Source organism: Carassius carassius, chromosome 33 (genome assembly GCF_963082965.1).
Source record: "Carassius carassius chromosome 33, fCarCar2.1, whole genome shotgun sequence".
Classification (NCBI taxonomy): Eukaryota; Metazoa; Chordata; class Actinopteri; order Cypriniformes; family Cyprinidae; genus Carassius; species Carassius carassius.
The window spans coordinates 17,310,478-17,337,579 of NC_081787.1; the positions used below are offsets into that span (position 1 = coordinate 17,310,478).

At 36.1% G+C, this 27,102-nt stretch overlaps 1 protein-coding gene across 5 annotated transcripts; it reads right to left on the reverse strand.

The window, feature by feature from the left end:
- Positions 1–1,227: 1,227 nt before the first annotated feature.
- On the reverse strand, positions 1,228–27,010 carry LOC132113869 (choline transporter-like protein 1). Of its 5 annotated transcripts, none has more exons than XM_059521904.1 (16): positions 26,764–27,007; positions 23,802–23,891; positions 22,022–22,164; positions 15,746–15,882; positions 14,324–14,417; positions 14,055–14,224; positions 13,585–13,674; positions 12,730–12,896; positions 12,446–12,632; positions 11,513–11,681; positions 10,505–10,661; positions 9,405–9,488; positions 9,160–9,297; positions 7,778–8,014; positions 3,028–3,105; positions 1,228–1,905 (listed from the first exon to the last, which is right to left on the reverse strand). In XM_059521904.1, exons 1-16 carry the CDS (start codon positions 26,821–26,823, stop codon positions 1,882–1,884), a joined length of 2,025 nt encoding a protein of 674 aa, XP_059377887.1. In that variant the 5' UTR covers positions 26,824–27,007; the 3' UTR covers positions 1,228–1,881. The 5 variants fall into 5 exon arrangements, with proteins under 5 accessions (XP_059377887.1, XP_059377886.1, XP_059377888.1 ...); XM_059521903.1 differs by having other exon boundaries at positions 3,001–3,105; positions 26,764–27,006; XM_059521905.1 differs by lacking the exon at positions 26,764–27,007 and adding an exon at positions 24,790–25,035 and having other exon boundaries at positions 3,001–3,105.
- Between the last annotated feature and the right edge of the window lie 92 nt (positions 27,011–27,102).

A 27,102-nucleotide genomic window follows, 5' to 3' on the forward strand; every position in this document is an offset into this window, starting at 1 on the left:
ATAAAAGTCGGTGGCCCTAGAAGTCTCACTAGCTTAAAGACCAAAATGTCCACTGGTTGCAAAGAATTAAAGCAAAACAGAAAAAATTCTATTCTAAATGTTGTGCTGTAAAGACAATTATGTAAAAGAAAACATTAGTACATATCTCCCAAAAAGAAAAGGCAACTTTTCGCCATTCAGCCCACCTACAGGTTGGATGAAGAATTGCACCCAAGGAGAGCTCAGCGCTTTAAAATGTGGATTATGCTCATGGACTCAATTTCGGTCAAGTGAGGCAAAGTCATGTTTCTTTAACAACTGAAGACAGTGTCCAAGCCACATTGCAGCACCAGAATTGCCCCGCTGCTGATTTATGAACAGGAGTAGCCTTGTGTTTTGAATTAGCTCTGAAGCTAATGAACCATTTCTATTTACACATCAAACATTTGGAATTATTAGAGTTTTATATTTTTTGAAAGAAGTCTCTCATGCTCACCAAGGTTGCATTTATTTGATTAAAAATACATTAAAAACAGTAATCCTGTAAAATATATTGCTACTAATTGAATACATTTGAAAACTGAATGTATTCCTGTGATGCAAAGCTGAATTTTCAGCATCATTACTCCAGTCTTCAGTGTCACATGAATCTCCAGAATATACTGATCTGGTGCTCAAGAAACTTCTCTTATTATTATTAATGTTAGGAACAGTTTTAGCCGCTTCATATTTGTGTAGAAACCATGATACATTCCTATACAAAATGTTTGGGTAAGAAAAAATAAAGATTATTAAAAAAAATTATAAATGCTGTTCTTTTGAACTTTATATTCATCAATCAAGAAGCTTGAAAAAAAAAGTATCAAAAAAAGTATCAAGGTTTCCACCAAAAAAAGAAAAATAATAATATTAAGCAGCGCAACTGGTTTCAAAATTGATAATAAAAAGAAATGTTTCTTGAGCATCAAATCAGCACATTAGAATGATTTCTGAAGGATCTTGTGACATTGAAAACTTTTAAATTGCAATAAATCACAATATTACAGTTTCTATTATATTTTTGATCTTGGTGAGCATAAGAGACTACTTCCAAAAACATAAAAAATATCATAATGATTCCAAACTTCTTGTAGTGTAACTGAAGTTATTTTTGTTGTTGTTGTTGTTGTTGTTTGTATGTGCTTTTTGTTGTAATGTCACTCATACTAATAGTTACAGCAACTGTGGATTGTAGTCAGAAACCATTAATGTCTTCCTCCCAGTTTAAGATAACCAGACGCAGTTTCTTTCAGCACTAACAGTCCCAGCAGGGAAATCTGACTTACAGTTTTATCGCAAACTAAAAATCACCACCATTGGAGGGAAACCAACCAACCTTTTTACACACAAGTGAAATGCATGGACAAGGCCCTCATTTTCAGGCATGGTAACATTATTTTAGTCAAATAACACAAACTAGCAGTTTTTTTTCTTTTCTAAAAACTAAGAAATAAAAAGCGTAGATGCTTCATTTGAATTAAATGAAATAAAAAGTGCTGCACTGCAGTATGTGGGTTTCTCATAAACACAAAGAAAACCAACTAAAACTAAAAGTTTCTTATGAAAAACTGACATAATAAAACCAGTGATTCTAGACATTAATAATACTGTGTTTCGCTAGATGGCAACTGGGTATTTTTAGTCTTATAAAAAGGACATCACTACGAAAAATGCATCAGGCTTTTTAAAATATGCAGCGCTCCAATATAAAGTGCTTCATTACATTGTTATTTCATTTTTTTTTTTTACAGTTTCTTATTAAAATATTGTATTCCCTGGAGTGAAACCATAGTAAACATGTTACACATTGGTAAAAATAAACATTTTGGAATGTCTTTAAAAAGTTCCATGGGCTGATTTTGGTCAAGCAGAGCTTGTCCCAGGAGCCTACAGGAAAGAAACAGGTTATTAGTCTCATTTACTCCCAGACAAACCAAAAACCAATCAACAGCTCTGGATCTGAAGGAGTTCCTGCACTTTAGCAATTTCAAGCAGCAGAATGCCAAAAAAATGGGTTAAAAATCATAAAATGGCATTGCAAAAAGCAGGTGTGAGAAGCCATGCATATAGAGAAGGTGTTACGATGGAAGGTCTTGAAACTAGATTCTCACCCCTAAAACACATCAACACTATTTATAATAACAGAATTTCAGGAACATGGAGAGTATATGGGTAGCTTTGTGTATTTCTGCGACTTTATAGCCACATACAGCCGACCGCTGAGTGAAATTACAGTCATAATTACAGTGGATAACTGAACACGTCCATTTGTAGTTGCCATAAAACAATTCTTTAAATATCACACAGAAATGATTAACATTTCATGTCAACAACCCATATACAGTCAGTCCTAATCTTTTGCTACTAAAAAAGCTGTTCATACTGACCCAGTAATCATTTTGATTGCCATGGTTTATCCAGAAAGTCAAGAGTAATGCTAACTGTATCACTGTGAGAGATTAAGTCTTTCCTTTCCTCTACTCCTTTTATTTTTCCAGCTTGACAGTTTCAATTATCTTTCCTCCAAATAGCAACATGGTGATTGTAAGGCAATGGATATATAAGTACGGTTTATAGCTGCCGTTTGAGTTAAAAACAGTCAGTAAAAAAAGAAGAGGCAAGAATGGAATGAAAAACAAGATTAAAAAAAAGATCCACAGATAGAAAAATAGATGTTCGTGCTCTGTTAGTGCAATGCATAGAAAGTACAGATGAAGTGATAGATGGATGAAGGAGGTGAGGAAGCATTAGTCAGCATGCAGCAGCAGCCACCGGTGTGTTCTGGAGCAATGTGACCAGGAAGAAGAGGGTGGAGGTTGGCAGGCAGACAGACAGGAAGATGATCATGTCTTGTGTGAAGCAGAGCACCAGTGTGTGCTCCGACAGGACCCAGTCCAGCAGCACACACAGCAGCAGGTAGTACAGGTGGAACTCCTGCAAGGTCTGCCACTCCGCCCCAGCTACCTCACCGTCACCACTCACCATGGCCTTAACCTCAGTCAACTCTACATCTTCCTTGGGACGGGCGCGCTTGCTGCGCCCCCGCTCTTCCATTGCCATTGACCTCCTGCTGTTCTCCACAAACTCCTGCAGGAGAGGAAAGAAATACATCAAACAACAGTCCTGTACAACTGCTTCCTAGAGGCTGTTGTCACAGAGTTCTCAGTCTGAAACCCACTACGTCTGCCACAGTATGTTTGGGTGAACATTCAAGTCATATTTCACCACAACATCAAAATGTAATAAAATATTATTTGCTCATGTAAGACGCATTAAGACCTATAAAAAGAATAATTAAGCATGTTTTATTTACCAAATTATCATTACTGAGATCTGAAAATAAATCTGCGTTTACTGACAGAACTCATACTAGCAGAAAAAATTACCTTTTATATATCAGAAATCACCGATATATCCAGCTGAAATTATTCTCAGTGGTGACTCATTACTATCATTCTTGCTGTAACAGTTTTTTTAATCACTATAAACTAAAGACAGAACAACAAATACACATATATGTAAATAAAATAAATAAATATCCATTGAGAATAGGGATGCAATGATACCATTTGTTCAGAACCGATCCGATACAGAAAATTCTGAGTATCTGCCAATACCGATCCAATCCGATACAGCACAGTTTTTTTTTTAAACAATGTAGAATTTCTATACTTCTCTTTGTTGACCTGATCTACACTCTTTTGTGTGTAAAACAATATACTACATAAACAACTTTATTTTTTAAAATATGAATGAAAAAATCTATAATCATAATCGATGACAAAAATACTATTATAAACTAGGTTAGTGGATCATTCAGCAGCAAAAGATACTCTAGATTCTAGAAAAATCATGGGTGCGCAATAATTGTCTAAAATCTAGTGAAATATTTTATTTACAAATAGAACTTAATTTCTAAAGTCTAAAATCTGGTAAAAAGTTACACATTGCTCTTTGTATTGTTGTAAAGTACATTCATGAAAAAACAAGTATATACATTTGAGTAATGTACGTTTGAGTAAATTAATTACTCCGTGATATTGGTTAATTTAGACTCAGAGAGAGTGTCAGCCATGCTAAAAAAAAAATAAAAAAAATAATAGTGATTACTGGAGATGCGAACCGGTTCAAACGATTCAGTCTGATTTGGTGAACTGGTTCAACCGGTTCTCTAAGAAGAACTGGTTAAATCGAACGATTCGTTCACGAACCAGACTTCACTAGTACAAAGGAAAGAGATATTGAAACGTAGTGTATTAAATCTGTGCATTAGTTTAAGCCTTTTCTATGAACAGTTTTAAACCTCAGTTACTGTGCGCTCTTGAAGAGAGTTTCATCGTTTGGACTGTAACCGAATGCCACACACAGTTTGATTGCTGAATGGAGGATGACAGACAGCCGCAGCGGAAAGAGTTTATGTGAACTGAATTGAATGACTTCAATATTAATCTGTACCTCACATTGAACTATGGAACAGCTTCAGAACACTTGAAATATGTTATTGAAAACGTTTTGATGCTATATAATGTTTGTGTGACTTTCGTGGAGCTCAGCAATAACACAATAGTATGCACACAATATTGGATTTGGATCGGTCTCGTCTGACCGATACCCGTTCTGTAGAAAATGCCAGTATCGGAGCCGATACCGATCCTGAGTATCTGATTGATGCATCCCTAATTGAGAATAATTGGAATTATTCTTTAATTAAAAATATGAAAAATTAACACATCTGGATACATTCTCAATGATATCCCACTCATTTAATGCAATTAATGTCAAGCTAGCAAAATATGCCAAACACACGCACACATTTTTACTGGTGCAGAACAAGAAAGACGCACAGGCTGCTAGTTTCACTTTCGCTTTAAATTAAGTGGTGTATGCTTGACGTTTAAAATAAATGTCATTTATTGAGAGTGCCCCTAGATTTTTTTTTTTTACTTTGTTTTATATTTACAATTTAGTTTAAATCCAAATGATGTGTGTGCTAAATGAGCGAACAACAGTCAAGATCATGCAACACATGCTGTGTGGTATTGGAGCATTTTTAAGGTCCCCTTCTTCGTGATCCCATGTTTTAAACTTTAGTTAGTGTGTAATGTTGTTGTTAGAGTATAAATAATATCTGTAAAATTCTAAAGCTCCAAGTTCAATGCCAAGCGAGATATTTTATTTAACAGAATTCGCCTACAAAAACGACCCGTTTGGACTACATCCCTCTAGTTCCTGCAGTAATAACGTCACTAAAACAGTTTTTTGACTAACCTCCGCCCACATGAATTCACAAAAAGGGGGCGTGGTCTTGTTGCGCTCCGACGGAGAAGACGAAGAGCTGCATTTGTGTTTGTCGCCATGTCGTTGAAACGCTGTTATTTTCATCTCGGAGTCCAATCATCTTTGTTTTGTCTTCCCAGGGACGCTGTACTTGGAGATTAATGGTTACAATTTATGTTTAACTCGGTTCCCGAAAATTATAATCCACATGTAAAACTATGTGCAGCACATTTTGCTGAGGACAGCTTGCTGAGGACAACTTCCTCAATCTCAATCAGTTTAATGCCGGATTCGCACAAAGATTATTCTTGAAAGATGGAGCAGTTCCCTCTTTGTCTGGAGAAGGCGTTGTTTATGGACCACAACTGCTAAGTGTATTTTATTATTTAAGTAGGTGCGTTTAACGGTTTCTGTAACTTATTACACAAAGGGCAACGCTGTTTAGCTTTGTTAACTAGATGTTAGGGCTGTGCAAAAAATCGAATGCGATCTTCATGCGCATCTCGTCAGTAAAAACGCTCCTGTGATTATAAGTACATCTCCAGCACATGCTCCTGCCCACTTGCTTCTCAAAACTACTCCAAAACTAGTCCAATCACGTTTCCTGGAGGGCAGCGTGCACTCAGCTGCTGTCGAATCACAACACAGGAACCACTGGCCCAATCAGAACTCGTCATTTATTTCTGAAGGAGGACTTTATAGAACAAGGAAGTTATCAGCCCGTTTTTATGACAGTGAAAACAGCGGTATACAGATAGGTGAATTGTGTGAAAAATACTGTATTTTTTTAAACGCGAAACATGAACACATGTTATATTGCACACTGTAAACACAAAAAAGCTTCAAAAAAAGCGCAGAAAACAGGACCTTTAATGAGTACGAGTACAGGAGCACGGTATCACTGCATCCCTACTCTTTATTTGGAAAATCTCTGAAATGTTTATTTTTCCAGCTGCTTTGTGTTAAGTAATTCTTTAAAAGCATTTACACTGGAAAAAAAATACTCAGAAAAAAATGCTAGTAAACTTTACAAATTATTACAAAGAAATAGCAACACATTGAATTAAATGTGAAATTTTCGAAGTAGAAACAGTATTTTCTTGTGAAACATACACCAATATCTTTGTTTTATTACAACTTCGAAAAATCCATTTTTAGTATAGTTTTCTCTGTTAACCGAATCATTTCCACTTTTCCATAGATGGAAAGAGGACTTCGCAAAATAAATGTCTGCAAACCAGACCACCTCCACAACTAATGAAAGATTGCTTTCATAACAATTGCAAATTCTATTCAACATTTCTTAGGCTACATTTACACGACAACGATGAAGTCAAAAAAATGAAAAGTTTTTCCCTTGTGGTTTTAAAAATGTTCACGTATACATGTCCGTGAAAATGACCAAAAACACTATTACATATGCCAGGCCAGTAGTTGATTTTGTCAGCTTGTTAGTAAACAATACCTGTAGGGAAGTGATGATTATATGTTGTATATGATGTTGGTTGTAATATTGGTGATGTAAATCCACACTTTGCTGAAGAAGCAAACTCTTGTACGGCAATTACAGTACCACATACTCCGCCAATGTTGTGTATGTTTGTTCGCACTTGCCTTTAAAATTGACACGTAATGCGCATGTCTACATGCCTAACGCATACTAGGAATGTGCATGATGTCACAGTTTTCAAAAATTCTTGTATTGGGTATTTACACGGAAACGATAACATTGGCATTTTTAAGCATGCACTTGCACTTTGAAACCCGTTTTCAAAAGTATGAGTTTTCAGTCACCCAAACGCCGTTGTCGTGTAAACGAACAGGCAAAATGCATAAAAAGTGTCCTGTTTTTGGCTGAAAATGTTGTTGTGTAAATGGCCGCTTAGATCAGAAGACCATTTCCAAGCAGACTAGTGCAGTTCCTCAGCATGCAGATGGAAAACAGCTTTCCCACCAGAAACAAAAACGTGCTGAAATGGTGTCAGTAACTGCAGACTGAACAGATATTTTTTTACCAAAGCAGCTCTGAGAAAGAAAGCAGATGACATGTTCCCACCTTTACTGCTAGTGACTTTGTATTTCTGAGGGGTTGGGATTCTGTGCAGCACCTCAAGTCTTCTCTTTAGATTTCTCAAAGCTGTTGGCTACATGATTTGGCTGACTATGTGAAAAGTAGAAAGCAGCTTTATAAGAGTGCATAAGAAACCAGCCTTGTGTGAGTTTTTTCCCCTTGAATAATCAACAAGCTTTTCAAAACAAAAGTTGAAAGTTGCCCAAAGAGAATATCTGGGACACCATCTGAATCTTAAAATATTAACATATCCAGGGCAGCAGAGAGCCTGCATTCAATAGAACGAACGAAGCTACAACACAAAACAGAAACGTGACACAGATGGCAAGTGTGCTCTCAACAGTGAGACTATTTATGTTGTTCTGATCCAACAGCAGACAGAAGGAGAGAATTTCTTCAGCGGTGACTCACCATCAGGGCCTTGTCCATGTAGAACTCCCTCCCAGGTGTGCCGTTGTTGTATTTGGTGTCGATGGCAAAGCAGAGGAAGAGCACGTCCACCACGATCTCGAAGATGGACAGGAAGCAGTGTGCCACCAGGAATGCAAACAGACACACGATGATGAGCGGAAGGATCCACTCTGTGTAATCTCTCTGATAGTTCAGCGCTAACACCCCAGCGAATGCAGTGCACGTCACGATCAGGATCTGCATGGGGAAAAATATGCAAATGCATTATTATTATATTGCATTATGCATTATTAAGTTGATAAGTTGCATTATTATATGAGCTAATTATTAGGTTTAGTAAGCACAAAAAAAAGCATGGAGAAAAGTCAAGCATAACTGGTCTGCAGCATGGGACACTGGTGTGTCTTTTAGGCTTAAAGCGATAGTTCACCCAAAAATTTAATTACTGTAATTACTCACCCTAATGACATTCCAAACCTGTAAGACCTTCATTCATTTTCCGAATACAAATCAAGGTATTTTTGATTAAATTCGAGAGTACCACAACGCAGACGTGTGCATTCCTCTACTTGTAAACAAGGCGCAGCACATCCAGGCTCTATATCAGCAGCACCAAACGCATACGTCGTGGTACTCTCATGAATGGAAATGGAGACTGACACGGAAAAGAATAATTGTTTAATAAAGTCTTTTTTTATGCACAAAAAGTATTCTCATAGCTTCATAAAATTACAGTTGAACCACTGATGTCACATGGACTATGTTAACAGTGTGCATACTACTGTTCTTGGCCTTGAACATGGTAGTTGCATTGCTGTCATTGCAGAGTTAGAAAGCTCTCGGATTTCATCAAAAATATCTTTATTTGTGTTCCGAAGAAAAACAAAGTTCTTACGGGTTTGGAACGACGTGAGGGTCAATAATTAATGACAACATTTTAATTTTTGGGTGAACTATCCCTTTAAACTATTAAAATATTTTTGTTAACGTAATTTATTTCTGTGATGGCAAAGTTGAATTTTCAGCATAATTACTCCAGTCTTCAGTGTCACATGATTCTTCAGAAATCATTCTAATAGCTGATTTGCTGCTCAAGAAACATTTTTTATTATTATTATAAATTATGAAAAGAGTCGTGCCACTTTTTTTCATGGTTCTTTAAACTGAAATAATATTTCACATTACTATTTTTTAACTGTATTTTTATCAAATAAATGCAGACTTGGTGAGGTAAAACATAAATATAAAATCTTACTGACCCCAAAATTGAACTGTAGTGTATGTCAACATGCAAAAAAAAACTTCACTACACAACAGTTTAGCTGGCTGCCTTTATAATTCTTTAAATGCTTGATGACCATCAAAAGTCATCCATCCTTCACCTTGCCCAGGAAGAGAACAAAATCTCCAACGGTGTTGATGGTCGCTACCCTAAGAGCGTTTTCCACCAGGATCATGAAGGCATCGCGGGCCGAGGTGCAGAAATTAGTGCTGTTTATGGCCGTCGCCGCATATGCATTCTAGAAACAGGTTGCAAAATTTAATATATCACACAAAAAGAACATCCAAATGAGCTACAATTCCTACCTCAGTTTGCACAGTACGAGTTATCAATTGACTAACCTACCTGATTCAAATAATTGAGGCACTTCTCCAGACACCACAGACAGCAGATACAGGTCTTCAGCATGCAGCGTGCACAAGCGTTTTCCTATGGGGGGTGTAACATGAAACAGAATTACAACGAGTGCAAACGATATCCATGGTGCATGTCTGTTGCACATTTGTCAACCTCTTCCTTAATGCTCCAAATCTGCCTCTATAAAGCTGTCACTGATATCTATTAGAGTTCATTATATTCCCAAGATCCCCAGCCATATATCAAGTAAATGATACGTCACCTAAGTGGAACCTAAGAGGACAGTAATAAATAGCTCTCAGCATTAACTTCAAAAGACACCCACCCAACACACCCAGATAATACTAAAAGAAGTATTTAGAAGAACAATTTCACCTGACTGCTAATTCAAAAAGCAAAAGCCAATTCAAAATTTTTTCCGCTTTTAGCCATTTTATTATTTGTAAAAAGTAAAAACTGCAAGTCACAATTGAGCCTATTTACTTTGAAGCTGGTTTTATTGTGCATTATTTATCCGTAAACACTTCTAGAGAAAATGTTTAATTTAAAAACAAAACAAAAAATGGATTATCTACGCAGGATTATCATTGTTAATTAAAACTAAAACCATAAAAGAAAGATTTGTATTACTTGAAACCAAATAAACATCAATTAAAATAGAAGAAACCCATTTTATTTGAACAAAATGACTAAAAATAATACATATAAAAAAATAAAGATTAAAAAAACTAATTACTAAAGTAGAAACAGAAAATACAAAAATAAAATCTAATTCAAAATATGAACAAAATTTATAATAATATATTAATAATACTAAAATAACACAATCAACCATGAAAACATTTAAATACAAAACCCATATTTAGCATATATTAAAACTAGCATAATACTCCCAGAAAACGTAATAATACTAGTTATTTGTGAATGTAATTGTCCCAAAAACACCACATAAGAACTTTCCTGTCCTAATGAAAACTGTATGTCATAAGAATAAACATGCATGACGTCAGTTAAGATTCTTGAAACGAGAGAGATTTGCAATTTAGATTCAACAGCCCAAGGACACGTCAAGCGGGCTGCTACCCTACCTTTCCTTTGAGTTGGTTGTGGATGTAGATGAGAATGAGGCGTGGGATCTTGACGAGGGTGATGATGAAGGAGCCCTTGGCCACAGTGCCCAGGTGATACCGCGCCAGCCGCAGCACTGATGACAGGATGGGCGTCACCGGGAGTTTGGTTTTGTCCCTGGATGGATATGAAATAAATTACTGCAAAACATTACTGCAACTGTGAGCTATTTCAAGAACAATTTTCTAAATACAGGATTAGTAGAAGACAAATAGAATTATAGGCTTATAGTTCTCCCAAAAATAAAAATGGGCTAAAAATGTACTCACCCTCAGGCCTAACAAGATATAGATGAGATTGTTTCTTCATCAGAACAAATTTGGAGAACCAATGGAGATCACCAATGGATCCTCTGCAGTGAATGGGTGCCGTCAAAATGAGAGTCAAAACAGCTTATCAAAACATCACAATTACATACAAGTGATCCGCATAACTCCAGTCCATAAACTAATGTCTTGTGAAGCAAAAGGTCCATATCCATGGACAAATATTTTAGCCTGAAGCAACAGTTTAAAGTTCAAATGTCTTGATGGATTTATTACAAACTTAGCTTTTCATTTCACAAGACAATAATTAATAATCTGGATTCGTGTGGATTACTTTTGTGATGTTTTTATCAGCTGTTTGGACTCTCATTCTGACGGCACCCATTCACTGCAGAGGATCCACTGGTGATACAAGTGATGTAATGCTAAATTTCTCCAAATCTGTTCTGATGAAAAAATAAACTCATCTACATCTTGGACGGCCTGAGTCTATTCTCAGCTAATTATTTTTTTTAAGCAAACAGAAATGCTAAAAGTGCCACAACTTAAAAAAAATAAATCTACCAACAAATGACTTCATTTTCGCCATCTCTGCTTTTTAAACTGTGATCGAAGGAAGTATTTTAAAATCCAAAAATATTACACACATCACCTTTACCGACAAGAGTGGTATTTGAGAGCATTTTCATTAAAAATACACACCTTGTGAAGTAGTAGGTTACCACAGCACCGGCTACGGTCATCTGCTGACAAGCCAGGATGAACTCACTGATCCAGATCAGTCCCACTGCATGGTACCAGGTCATGTACTGCAGCGATCCTGTGAGCCTGAACTCAACCAGGCCAGTATCCTCATTTTCCTCCGGGTTCCCTGTGGACAGGAGCGTACAAGCTGTAGCACATTTATACACATTTAAAATGAGACAGAGATGCCCAAGCAAAGTCGGTTAATTCGTGCTGCAGTATGTAAATGTCCTACATTCTCTGTACAAAATGACTTGATCAGAAGAAAAAACTAAAACTATATACATATTTCATTTTGCACATCTGTAGTTCAAATAATACATTCAAAGGTTAATTAAGGGAGAAGCAATGTGTGATAATAGATTGCTTAGTCTGTTTCTAAGCAAAAATACCAAACTCAATATCTCTTCTGATGTGAAAACAGGCATCAAAACATTATGATGTACAGTATTAGGATAGACAACTTTATTATATGTTTTAAACCTGGCAAAGACTATATTGTGAGAATAAAATAATAAAAGAACAACAAAACAAAAAAGAACAACATAAAACTGAACAAAATAAATAAACAGAAAAAAAGTTCCTCAAATGTCCAAACTATTCCATAAATCTGATTGCACTATTGTGTTTATTTTGCACTCAAAAAGCATATCCGTTATGCAATGTGGGATTAGATTTCAAGTTAGTTGTTTAAGGGATATTTCAAACTAAACTAATGAGAAGTCTGATATCATTTACCCATCATCATGTCATGACTTTCTTTCTTCAATAAAAACTAAATTAATGCTGTTTTTCTCCATGCATTGAAGGGAGACTTTGATAGACAATTATGAAATAAAGTTTGGAACAAAAAAAGGGTTTGTAACTGAGGAACAGGAATCTACATCTCACCAGTGGTGCCGAGGAAGAGGAGGACCATGATCCAGTAGACCCAAAACAGAGAAAGAGCGAGGAACGTGCAGAAGGGCAACAGTACCAACAACGGCAGGTGGATAAACACTTTTCCCGCCACGTGAAACAGGGCGATGGTCAGAGCCACCCTCTTCCTCATAAACAACATCAGAAGCAATAAAATTCCCTGCGGGAGCAGAAAGATGGACATTAGCAGCAAGACGGCAAAAAACATCAGCTGAGACCTCTTTCATATTTCATTTTCCATTTCTCTGAGGGCTTACAGTGAACACGGTCGCTGAAACAGCGTAGATGAGCAGTCCTTGAGCGTGGTCTTTGGTGGTCTTCATGCCATCATTGGGTTCTTCTGTTTCTATCAGATCTTTAGTCATGGTCTCATTCATTGTCATTCTATAGTCTATGTACAACCACCACAGAACGCTGGTACCTCCTGAGAAAAGACAAGAACAGATGTCATATTCATATTCAATACTCCAAAAACAGGTGTAAGCCAAGAATTTAAAAAAACCCACACTTTTAATGACGATTCAACTTTGTGTGGGACTGAATTACTGTGCATTCCTTTGGAACAGACAAATAATAATTCTGGCTGATAGTCAATATGATTATATGAACAGTGATATTATAAATCTATACTGTTAAACAGAATCACTTTCCTGAAATAAAATCAGGCATTAAAATATTATAATATATGATATTAAGATATCTGTTTAAGAAAATTGTTCACTACTTTTAAAACCTGGCAAAAAAAAATATAGTTTAAAATACATGAAATAAAATAAAACCCCCCAAAAAAGCAAAATGGATAATTAAAAAATAAAAAAGGAAATAAATAAATAAAACAACATTATTAAAACAAAATCATAAAAACGTATCTAAATAAAATTACTTATAATAAAATAAAATAGAAAAAAAAACAAATTAGAATAATGAAACAATAAAATAGACAGAAAGAGAACAAAGCAAAATAGAAAAATATAATAAAAGTATTGACAAGTGGCTGTTCAATTAATCAGAATGTGCAATTTTGCACTTAAGAATAGGACGTGCAAATAAAGAAAGAACGGATGCCATTCTCAGCTAAAGAGGGGAGAAAAGAGCACAGAAAGCAGACTTGCCCAGGGAACCCAGAACCACCAGTGCAGTGAGGATCCAAACCAGGACAGCAGAGATGTAACGAATGATCACCATGAGGATCATGGACAAAACTGCAGCATGCACAAAACAGGATCAGCTGTTAGAGGAAGACTCTAGACTAAACTACAATCTGGAGTTAATCGTAATCAAAATGCATTGCATTATGGAATTTAAAAGCTGTTTCATTTTATCTTAAAAAGAGGACAACACACTTCAGCCTTTGTCTGATAGTGGCTCAGAACAATGCAATAATTACATTGGTGAGCCTTAGATTTAGATACTTGTTTGTTAATGCGTAACAATGTAGAACTTAATTAGCTTTGATTTGATATGGATATCAAGAACTGCAATTATTAATTTCAATTATCCATTTTTATAGATAAACACATAATCAGAAAACTGAATCAAATGAGCCTCAGCAGCAGCAGCATCCAGAGAGAGTAGATGTTACCTAGCGCCAGCAGACACAGCCCAACAATGATCTCTTTGCTGGCTGCAACCCCGGCGATCAGCCTGTTTAACATGCTGTTATCACTGACAAACGTGATCACCGCTTCAGCAAACTTAGCATAGCAGGAGATATCCACCGGCGTGCAGCGGTTAAACACTGGTAGAGCTTTGCTGCAGAGATAGAAAAGGCCAGAGGATAGAGGACAGATCAAGAGAGAAAGGATCTGTGCTTTACAGGGAGAGTTTGTTTATCAAGAGTGTTTCTCATACCTCTCTGGTACTGGAAGTTTGGGACACTTTTCGAAGCGCTCGGGAAGTTGTGGGTACTTGTGACCGGGTAACTCATAAGAACAAAGCTCGGACCCTAAAAGAGAAGAAAAAGATTCATTATACTAAACATCATCCCTATAATGCTAGGTCATGCTAAGGTAGTCAAAACGGTCAATAAACTGAAGATGAAACGAGCTCTGACTGGACTAGCTTAATCAGGATGGTCCACCATCTCTAACCAGGTTGACCAAGGTGGTCTGTCAGGTTAACACCAGTAAGGAGTCTATACAGTATTGTTCGAACGTAGAAATATGATGAACTGAAGTACTTTTTAAACTACTAACTTCACTGGATTATCCAAAAATAGATAATGCTTCATGGTGATATATATATATATATATATATATATATATATATATATATATATATATATATATATATGTGTGTGTGTGTGTGTGTGTGTGTGCTCTTGTTTTTGTGACATATCAGGAGTCAACTCTGTATAATGACATGGCTATGACACAGGTATTACAAGAAGAGGGTGACTTATGAGGACATAACCCATATCCCCATTTTTCAAAACGCTTATAAATCATACAGAATGAGTTTTTTTCAGAAAGTAAAAATGCACAAAGTTTCCTGTGAGGGTTAGGGTTAGGTGTAGGGTTGGTGAAGGGCCATAGAATATACAGTTTGTACAGTATAAAAACCATTACGCCTATGGGATGAACCCACTTTTCACAAAAACAAACGTGTGTGTGTGTGTGTGTATCAATGCAATGTTATTTTTGCATTATTTGTTTTAATTTGAATTTTTAAGTTTTAGTATTTTTACATATTACTTGCTTAGTCGTTTTTGTCTTTTTTATTTATCTTTAATTTATTGACATTTCAATTAATTAAAAAATCTATCATTTTAATCATTTTCGGGTGGGACTTTCATTAATCGCCTAATCCTAATATTCTCTAAATAAGCATATATATATATATAGTTATTTTCCTTAGGAGCACATGCACGTAAACCACAGCTGAACTCCAGGGAAACAATAGTGTCATTCATACTCTTCCTTGGTGTCAGATGGGACGTGTCAAACTCTATAGACAGCTAGACTGAACTGTAAACAACAGAGACCCTACAGCAAGACGGGTCAGAGGAATCTTTGTTTAGTTAGTTCAACCCTGACATGGTCTTACCAGCTGCGCCTAACAGGAACATATGTGTATGTTTATGTGTGTGTGTTGCTCTTGTTAGAGCCCATGAGTATAAGAAACACTGTGAAACGACACACACTGGTGGTCACAACCATATATATGATAAACACCTTTGTCTCTCTCATGGGTAGATTTCCAGTCAAGGTCATGCCATTATATCTGTGATGATGACGTAACATGCTCACAATAGCTAGCTGGCTGACGACTCACCATTTATCATGGCAAACCTCTTGAGGTCGAAGTAAGTCGCCAGTTCCTCAGTGGGACATTGTGACACGCACAGTGCCATGGACTTTATCTTCCTCTGAATGATGTCTATGTTGCATGGATCCAGGAAAAAGACGAATCTGTGAATAAAACAACAACAAAGTCAAATTTTTCCAAGACAGGAAGAGTATCTAACCTCAAATCTGATGACAAATGGAATACCAAAGCATGTTGTTTAATTCATGGAGTCTGATTTGATACCACTGTGGGACTGTGTGATAAAGATCGACTCTGAACAGCAGATATTTTTTGTCACAGGACTGTTCAGCCCAGTTTTTTTGGCAGAGGGGAAACTGAGAGCTCGTTTATGAGCCAAGCCTCCTCTGAGGCCATGGCTTTACTTCAGCTTTTCATGTGGTGTGAAGTGGGCATGGCGCCCACGCAGGGACGAGGGACCCATTGTCTTGTGTGTTCAGCACAAAAACAGACTGTCAGTAGCTGGGGACGTACGCACTTGAGGAAAGAGCACTTCAGCATTAGCACAGAGCCTGTCAAAACAGCCTGGCTAAAGAAGAGGTTTACTGTAAGAACGTAGCCCAGATCTGACCTGAGGCTAGCCTAATGTCAAGGTCTTGGAAGAAAATTCATTCAGATATGCAAACTATTCAGATTTTCAGGCATCTGGAATGGCTTAATCTAAAAAAAATTGTTTTAGACCCAAGGTTAAATTTAGTACCTAGACATACTCTGTTGTTCAAAAGTTTGGGGTCTGTAAGATTTTTTTAATGCTTTTGTCTTTTGTCTATTAAGCTTACCAAAACTTAAATTATTTTATTAAAATTACCGTAAAAACTTAAAATAAGGTCAAACCTTGACCCAGCCTGATGGAAAACAGTGTGAAAAGCTAAGTGCATTAACCAGATGAACTTTGCTCGGTTAACAACATTAGCTTGCTAACTCAGTCTGCCTACTGACACACACACACAGTTACACCTCCAGCATGAACTTTATCAAGTACTGCAGTATGTTTAGTAAAGGTGTTCAATTTCAGGTTTTCTGAGTTGACTGCCATGGTAGGCACATCTCAATTTAATTTACATCAGAACAGTGTTAAGAACTATTACTACAAATATTCTTAAATTCCCTTAATCAGCTATTACTCAAATAGCTAACCAACCTCTCTTCTGTTGGTGATTCAAAAATCTTGTCAGCATGGGCGTGATACTAAAATATGAAATATTTGATAAAGTAATAAATAAATATTTTTAAATAAGAAGTAAATATGCATATAATGTAGTTAATAATACATTTAAATTGTTATCGTAAGTAAATTAATAAATCAAAATCAAGCTTGTAACAAGTTGTAGCATGGTAAATCTGCATTTTTGTTTGCTGTGTGGCATAAAAGTACATTTAGCCCAACAAATGTCCGTTTTAAAACAGTGGATCTGTAATTCACTCTTTGATTTGCTAAATAAAAGCCTTCTTTGAGAGATCATCTTGACAAACATGTTTGTGCATTATTTTCAATGTGTTTATTGATTATTGCTCCATGTAATCACAGTAATATCAATATGGTACACAGAGTGTGAATCTGTAGATTTACTACAACAACTAAAACAGAGCTCCAAACTGCAAAAATAACTATAAAGAGGAGCATTTTGCTATATTTATGCGCTATTGCATTTTAACATTTTTACTTAACCTGCTGTCTATGATTCAACTCCTTGTAAAATCGCATTTTACTAATTAAGAAAAACAGACTGAAAGTGTGAAAGACATACACTCTTAAAAATAAATGTGCTTAAAAGGTTCTTCACAGAACCATTTTTGGTTCCACAAAGAACCATTCAGTCAAAGGTTCTTTAAAGAACCATCTCTTGTTCTGGAGTTTGCAAAAATGTATGCAGAGACAAGTATTTCCAAATAGCCTAGTTTGAAGAAGTGTGTGTGTGTGTGTGTGTGTGTGTGTGTGTGTGTGTGTGTGTGTGTGTGTGTGTGTGTGTGTGTGTGTGTGTGTGTGTGTGCGTGTGTAAAGAGAGAATGATATGGATGTTAGTGTAGTGCTGCTCAGGGATGATAACATGTCTCTAGTGCTTCTGTATTTTGAGCTTTAATAAAAGGAAGACAAGAAATGAGCAGTCATGCCCCCCTGTAGGAACATCTCACTCTAGGTGGTATTTTACACACCCATCTCTTTTATGAGATGAATAGATGAAGCAATTACTCAGAGCTATATGGTTGTAATAGGATAAGCAAACACCTAGACAAGTACTAAATCACACACTGGCAACATCACCTTCATGAAAAAAAATACTAAATGTAAAACGCAACAAAATCTGCTAATCACAAAAAAAAAAAAAAAAAGATTTTGTAAATGGGCAGTTGACATGTAATTTTATTGTCCACAAAGGCTATAATTTAATCTTTTATTTTCATCATGGCTGGACAGCAAAGAACTTTCTTGCCATAACTATAAAATTATCTATTCAAATTGTGTGTTGTTTTATTAGCAATTTCATGTCAAATGTGACTTGGAAATTGTCCTGCGGGGAGATTGTCACCATTATGAACTGTGAAATACAGACACATATCAAAATGATCAATGTAGATAGAAATGTTATTTAAATACACTGCCATTCGTAAGTTTGGGGTTGGCAAAAAAAATAAAAAATAAACAAATCTCGTATGGTTACCAAGGCTGCAGTAAAAAACTGTAATACTGTGAAATATAATTATATAATATTTACAAATATATATTTTCTATTTTAATATATTTTAAAATTTTATTTATTCCTGTGATGACAAAGCTGAATTTTCAGCATCATTACTTCAGTCTTCAGTGTCACATGATCCTTAAGAAATCATTATAATATGCCGATTTGCTGCTCAAGACACATTTATTATCATTATCGATGTTTAAAGCAGTTGTTCTGCTTAATATTTTTTATTTTATTTTATTCCAGTATTCTTTCATGAATAGAAAGTTAAAAACAACAGCATTTATTTGAAAGATATATTTTTTATGACATTATAATTCCCTTTACTGTCACTTTTGAACAATTTAATTCTTCCTGAACAAATATACTAATTTATTTAAAATAAATAAATAAAATAAAAATCGTACTCGTTGCAATCACATATTACCTTAAAGGGCACCATTATTAAAAAAGGCTGAAAACACTTCTTGATTTTTATTGCTTTTCTACAGCATTGAGCCTCAAAGCTCAACTATATATTTGTTTGGGTTCTTCTTTAAACAAAAAAAGGGTAAACTTATGCATGGTATAATAATGTTATACTAGAACTAAAAGAAGCAAATGAAAAAATGGTTTACCAAAGCTATAGATTTAATTTACAATTAAACAGATGATATCTCAAATTACAGTAACATTTTACAATACAATTTATATTATCAGGGCTCCAGACTAAAATTCAAGAGCAGTGGCACCAGCACCTGATTTGGTAGCACTGAACAAGTAATAATATTACAAGTTTTGTCTCATAGAAATGCACATTAGAACAGGAGCTTGAGTTGGGATGCAGATGTACATTTATTTTCATTAACAAAAACAGTACGATTGTAAAATCTGTGACCGCCTCATCTTTCATACATTTGTAGGTCATAACCAAAAGTACAGCACCTCATTACCATAGGACAAAATTTGCTATATGGTTCCTATGGTGTTTGTATTGAAAAACCAGTAGTCCAAAGACATTCAATTACAAATCCACTTCAACTGACAATAATTTACAAAATAACGCAATTATATCCCATTACTCATTTATATCATATATCATATGAATATCCTACTTTTCTGCCACCGGACCATTGTTACCATTACTACAGTAAAACTATGGTAAATGTGGGTGATCTGTGGATCGAAACGTCTTCTAACTGGATTGTTGTAGCACTGTTTATGCTGCTTTCTGCATCAGTGTTGATGACAATAACAGCTCTGATTTATTTGGCTTTAAACTACTTTAAATTAAATTAAAGAGACACAATTGTACTGGAGAACTATGCACTGAACTCAAGTTCTTCTTACATGATCGCAACTTGTAACGCTATTTTGTTCTGTTTTTGACACGTCTGGCGTTTAGCATATCTATCATGCGCAACAGAGTGACAACGACTATCAGTTAGTCAAAATGTCTTTTATCCAGTGTGTTTGAGTTTGTTAAACCCAGGGGGCGCTGCAAACACCTATTAAGCACACAGAATAATGTAAGTGGCCATTTTTAATATAGGAGCGTCTTTACTGATGAGATGTATATGAAAATCGCATTCGATTTTTTGCACAGCCCTAGCTGTTTCTGTATCGATATTGCAGCACGTGTGCAGCAGTGGACCGTGCTTAATTTGAATTTGACTGTAATTTGACATTGTTCTCTCTTCGGTCTCTTTCTATTTTTTCCTCTTTTTAAAAGTCATGAAAACATTATCATGGAGATTTTTTTTAGCTATTCAAGCAAATGGTAATGCACAAAATATATCAGAGGACATCTCCCATTCACTGCTATATAGGTTTAACCAACTATGAGCACTTTGGCTTCTAAGAAACAGAGAGGAAAGACTCTTGAGGAAAGTATCTGTGTCCATGCAATGATCGGTGAATAATTGTTGATCATAGCTTTTTATAAAATTACATATTTAATTACTTTTGTTATTAAATATAAATATTTATATTAAAAAAATGAAGCATGGGTGTCTTTTTATTCATCTTTAAGTATCTGGAGGATCTGTGTGAGAACATTGTGTCCTAAATGTCCACATTTTACTTCATTTGGACAACTTTAAAAGGCGATTTTCTCAATATTTAGATTTTTTTTTTTGCACCCTCAGATTCCAGATTTTTCAATAGTTGTATCTCAACCAAATATTGTCCGATCCTAACAAACCTTTGCATTCAAATATTTCAACTAAAAATCTATATTTTGTGTCTAATTATTTACTTATGTGGCAGTTATAAAGGCCCTTCATTATGCAGAGGTCAACTGCCTGCTCTGCCTAAAGTATTATTAGTATTAAGTGTTTAATAAACAGCTGTTGGCGCGTTGCTATTTTAAGGAACTGAAAATAGACTGCGCCATAGACCAACTGAAACCTGGCGCAATATTTTTTCTTTTTTATTTAAACAACGCATTAATAATATGTGCCTATAGGTAGGTGCACAAAGCATGTACACTTCCCTTATTACACACACATGGATGCGCCGTTGCACACAAACATTTTTTTAAATGAAAAATTACATTCCGCCATGTAAACAGCAAACCCGCAATGACGCGATCACAACTGAATTTTAAAGGGGATGGGAGATGGGACTAATAGATTTATTGCACTCAACACCCAAAAAAACACCCATTACTCATTAAGAGAATAGGGACAACTGTTTCCCCATTGTTAAACTAGCAAAAGTGGATTCAGACACGGCCTGAGTGCACCTGCGCCGTACGCTTTAGACCATCTGATTAGATCATTAAAATAGGGCCCAAGATCATTGAGACATTTTTTTTGTTTTTAAGTCATGTGACACATTTGCATGATTCAAACAGAGAAATTACATAAATTACAACATGTTTGGAATGATGTAGGGAGTAAATAATGGCAGAATTTAAATTTTGGGATGAACTATTGCTTTAACAGCTTAAAATTGCATTTATATGAAGCCTAAACATCATTAAATATACAGGTAAACCACATACCCTCTCCCAGCGCAACCGTTTCTCTCTGACAGCTCCGGCAAGACATTTTCAAGCCATTATTAAGTTCACATCTGCTCTGACAAGCCAGTGAATACTCCACCGAATGAATCACGCTGCCTTGTGATGAGTCAGATCTCAGACCCATCTCTAAAAAGCTATGCACATTCATTTCAACCACACCGAAGAGCCAAACACTGTCATTTGACAGCGCTGCAAATGAAATGGCCTGCAATACCTTTCTTTCCTGCAGGCTAGTACCCATTAAGGGCCGCACACTGTGACAGTACCCATCCTCAGGGCCTGTACTGAATTATTCAAGGCTTTGTGTGTGTAGCTCAGATAGTCCTCAGCCATCTTGAGGTGAAACGCCAGCCATTTGACTTTTGCATTGATGTGATAATCAAAGTGCAAGGAGCTGGAGCGCTCTGATTTCACCAGTGACCATTTATGACAGAAAACCAGGTGTTTAAAAGCAGAGATTAAGGAGGAGGGAATACTGAGTGTTGGTGATGGTGCATGCGGGCTGAGCATATAAAAAAGGATGAGAGAAGGATGAAAAGCGAGCTTACTCACTTTCTGTCAGTGTGGTCGAGACCACTCAGCCGGACCCCTTCGATGGGATCATTGCGTTGGCCACACGTGTTACCGTAGCTGTCATATCCGAAGACGAGCCGCGCCGCCCCTCCAGTCATGATGGTAAACCCACAGATGCCACCCTGAAAGAGTGAATTAACAGAAATCTTGAAAAATATTTGTTTAAAAAAAACCTACATGCAAAGATGTGGGAAAAAATAATTTGCAGCATAAGGCAAACAATGAACAGTGTTCATAAAAAGCTAATTATAGAAAGATTCACCGCTAAATCAAAAGATTCCTGTCAGTTTCTGTATTTGGCAAACATCAGCCTCCTTGCATGACATGTATGTTGAGACATACACTAACACAATGTCTAATATTCTTTTCAGTGACAAGCAATTTGTCTGTTGAATGAATTAGCATGGTGGAATGTTGTTTTATATGCCTAACTAACTAAGTAAATAAATAAATGGGCTTTAATTAGAGCTGCGTGATTATGGGAAAATAAAATAAAATTGCACTTTTTTTATTTAACATTTTTTTAATTTTGTTTCCCTTTTTCTTTTTTTTAAGTTTGCTGTGCCTGCTTGTATGGCTGCATAATTTGACCAAAATTTAGTAATTATATTTTAAACTAGCTATAAAAACAATAATAGCAACAGTAATAATAAATTGCTACTAGGGCTGGGACAACGCGTCGAGGTCATCGATATGCGTATCGATTCGTCGACCTGTTTTTATTTCTCTAAAAAACGTTTTGCAAAATGTTTACCTTATGTGCGCTGAATATACGCGATGGCCGGATCAACATTCTGTCCAACGTTATATAACCAATCCAGGGGTTTTTCTGCATTGATCTTTTTTTTTGGCGGCTTTCAAAGCCTTATTTGATCGGTGAGTGACAGTGATAGGGCGCGTACGAGAGAGAGCCCTGGCTGCGCGCGCACTCACAGTCTTCAAACAACACGAGCGCTTCTTGCTCTCTCTCTCCCTTGTGCATATTAATCAAAATCATTAAACACGATAGAAAAAGGGTGAAACACCAAAGTTTCACGTGCGCTCGCGCACTCACAGTCTTCAAACTACACAAGCGCTCTCTCTCTCTCTCTCTCGTTAGATTAATCGATGCATCGAAAAGATAATCGCTAGATTAATCGTTTAAAAAATAATCGTTTATCCCAGCCCTAATTGCTACTACTACTACTACTAAATAAAAATATAAAAATTACAACAACAAGCAAAACTAAATTTGAAATATTATTATTGTAAGTAAAAAAAAAAAAAAAAAGTATTATTTTATTTTATATCACAAATATAGCCTTTTAAGGCTGCTCTTTTGTTGATAAGCGCTTATCATTACAAGTATGGGGAGATGGTTGCTACATGTTGTCTTTCCAAATCCAATGATTTCACGTGGAGCATTTACTGCAAACCAAGCCGCTCTAAGATGCTGCAAACACCAGCGTATAATGAGCTGCTTATGTGTAAGAACACTCTGAAACACACAGCACATTTACTTATTTAATTAAATCACTCTAAGCTGAAAAAGAATAAGACCACAGAATGTCCAAGAATCCTAAAATCTACATTTATTTTCACATCATTTATTTATTTCTGATTTACCTCTCTTGGGTTTATTTTGTGATGCATGCATTAAACAAATGCATGAATATGAAATTCAGTTATACAGTGTTCCCCTGGACACCTGTCATTAATAACATCTGACTGATGAATATCAAAACTGACCAATTATGAATAAAGTGAACTTTTGACTTACCATTCCCACAAGGAACAACGTAAATAACAGGAACCATGGCAGATCCGTGCAGCTTCGGTCCTCCAAAGGTTTCCATTCTCGTTTTGGCCTCTGAAAAACAGACACAATGCTTCATGTTTAGCCACGCTTAATCATGCTTATCATTTGATTTAAATGGCATGCCTGCACATTACAGATAAACTGATAATCAATACTGTCTTCCTCTATTTATACTTTTTCACTTAATTGCCTCTAAAATATTAGATGCAGAAATATAAAGTTTACTGATAAATTATGCCATTTTGGAAAGTCTAATAAAATAACACAGCTATTAAACCATTACTCATTCAATAGAAAAAACCTTTAGTAAATAAATATGTTTACATAACTTATTATTATTAGCTTATTATTTCTATCTTCTTAATTTTATATTCAGATATCAGTAATGGATAAATATATAGTCACTATGTTTTACATATTGGTTATGAGACACTTCTTTCTTGACATAACTAGAAGCTGCAATACAGAATCATGCTGCAATTGATAAACTGCTTTCATATAAGGCCTCGCAAATGTAACCTGTCAAAACATGCATATTCAAAAATCTATTTTACATAACAAGCACAGACCACAATTGATATCCATATATAAATATTATCCTCTGTGTAACCTGTGTGTTGTAAGAGGACAGCAGTGCCTGTTAACGTGTTTATTAACACACTACCCTATGGTGATGTGCAGCAAAAAAAAAAACGGCTTATATTTTGATGCAAAGACGAAATCATCACATAACTGTCATAGTCAAATGCATTCCTCGTTATGTGCAATCGCATAGGGCATAATAATAGGATTACATGCAGTGCAAGCGACAGTACAGCACTTCATTGGCCCGTCAAAGGCGATCAGCCGTGAAACAATGTATCACAACACCAGCAACAATGTAACAATGTATCAACACATCCGGGCGAGATTCATTGTGTCTTGTATTGTCGCGTGCAGCATCGCTTACCTCTGCGCTTCCACAGCATCCCATTGCCGGAGGGAGGTTAGGACCGCAGGAAAAAAAAAAAAAAAAAAAACTAAACGCTACACCGCAGGAAAACAATAACCCCAACTTGCAGGGAGTTGACGGTGTGTTTATTACCCTGCATTAATCGTGCGCGTCGATCGCATGAATCTAATATGAGGGCTTTCCCCGGCTACACTGCATAATAATGTTTGTTCTCTCCTTTCGCTCCAGGTAAAAGGGATTACTACTTTAGGATTTATTGCCCAGCACTTCCTGGTGGGATGAGCAGGTGTAGCCGGAAAAGAACGGCAGCCGTCCATTCACAGCACGAGCTGGATGAGGCGGAACGCGCGCTGAATGTAGGGATGCTGGAGGAACCCGGGAACTTCAAACCGCGGGGTCTAGAATACATCCAGTTTAAAAGATAGGGCTTGGTAAAACAAGTGTTTTAATTGTACTTCACTTAGATTTATTTAATGTCTTGTCAACAAACCACATTATAAACAAAATTCTTCATTGCTTGTTTTTAAGAAATAATAAAAGATTTTGCAAAACTATGTCAATAATTCTGACTTTAAGTACCACTAAAACATCAAAATAAATTAGAGTGATAATTGCTGTTTTAACCAACAGGTTCCCAGCTATTACAGGTTCCCACAGAAGATTGGAAACATGGCGAAGGGAATACTACAATTGTGTTTTCCAGACTTGGAAAAACTGCAGAAAATAGTTGCTTTGAAATGTGAGTGAGTGTAATCACAAATGAGTAGAAAATTAATCAGTAAAAATGATACTATAATGTAATAGTTCACCCCCCAAAAATAAATAAAATAAAATAAAATTTGCTGGAAAAGTATTTTTCTTCAGAGGTGTCTTCACTTTCTCACCAGTGGTTCCTCTGAAGTGAATGGGTGCCGTCAGAACCTAAGATTCCCAAACAGGGCTTTAAATAACCTGTCACTTTCAAATCATGGAAAGGTCATGAGAAAAATCATGGAAAATGTGGTAAAAATGTGTGGAAACTACAGTAATTGTTAATTCTGTGACAAAAACACATATTGCCCTGACAATAAAATGTAGTAAATATTGTATGTCTGATGGAAACTAAAGTTGCTATAGCTTCATAATCTATTTTGTCATAAACATTACTATCTTCTGGTGATATAAACATGAAATAACCCAGATTGATAGAGTTTAAAGGATTAGTTCACCCCAAAAAGAACATTTTGTCATCACAGGTTTGGATGTGCAAGTTAATTATGACAAAATTTAAATTTCTGGGTGAACTATTCCTTTAAGAAAGATTAGTTTTTGGCCCAAAAGATTCCTACAGATTTTCATAAAAACAGCATCAAATGGTCACTGTTTGCTTGAGCACTACGAGCAGCACAAACGTCAGTCCATATGGTCATCATCGCACCCTGTTGGGAATCTGCGTCACCGCTGTGTGCTAGTCACTGTAAAAACTACACCACAACACACACATTTACACAGGAATTCGCTTCCCACCCAAACTCCTCATACACTTTAACTGAAGATTTTCAGTAAACAGTACTAGAATATTAGTAAATGACTATAATAATTGATAGTGTCTATAAGAACAGCTTAAGAACTCTTGAAAACAGTTCAAACTCTCAGAGTATTCAATCCTTTAAAAACGTCACCAAACAAACTTGAAACCTAAACGTTTAATCAAGTTTTAAAGTTTATATACATCTGAAGTTTACTTGCTGCCTTTAGAAAAGTTCAGTCAAAATGTCACAAAAAAAACTTTCTGTATTGTAAACAAGTGAATCAGAAGTAAATACATATTTGTTTTACGGTGTATGGGGACAGACATTCCTTCAAGAAGAAACGAGACAAAAACAGACAGAAATCCTCTTCTGATTTGTTTAATTTTAGAAGTCGGACCTTTATTTTTTGCCTGTTCTTAACTCGTCAGTCTGTTGATTCGTATTAAGATAAATGACCCACCTTTATCCAGCTGGACCTCGGCCGATAGGAGCTTGATGTTGACCGTCTCACCTCGCTCATCTTCGGCGCTGTGCAGCATCACAGCAGCGCTCAGTCTTGTGAGGAGTAGAGCCTCAGCTCGGAGACGCCAGCCTGGATCACAGAAGAGCTGCATTGTTCCATTGTTCTCTGTAGTACCAGGGAGAGAGTGAACATAGTGACTTATTGTGTAAGTGTAAGTGTGTGTGTGCGTGCGTGTGTTAAGGAGAACGATAGTGACAAAAAGAGAACGAAAGATAGAGAGAATAAAAGACGGAGAAAATCATTACTGTAAACAACAAAAGTGATTTTATTGTCAAA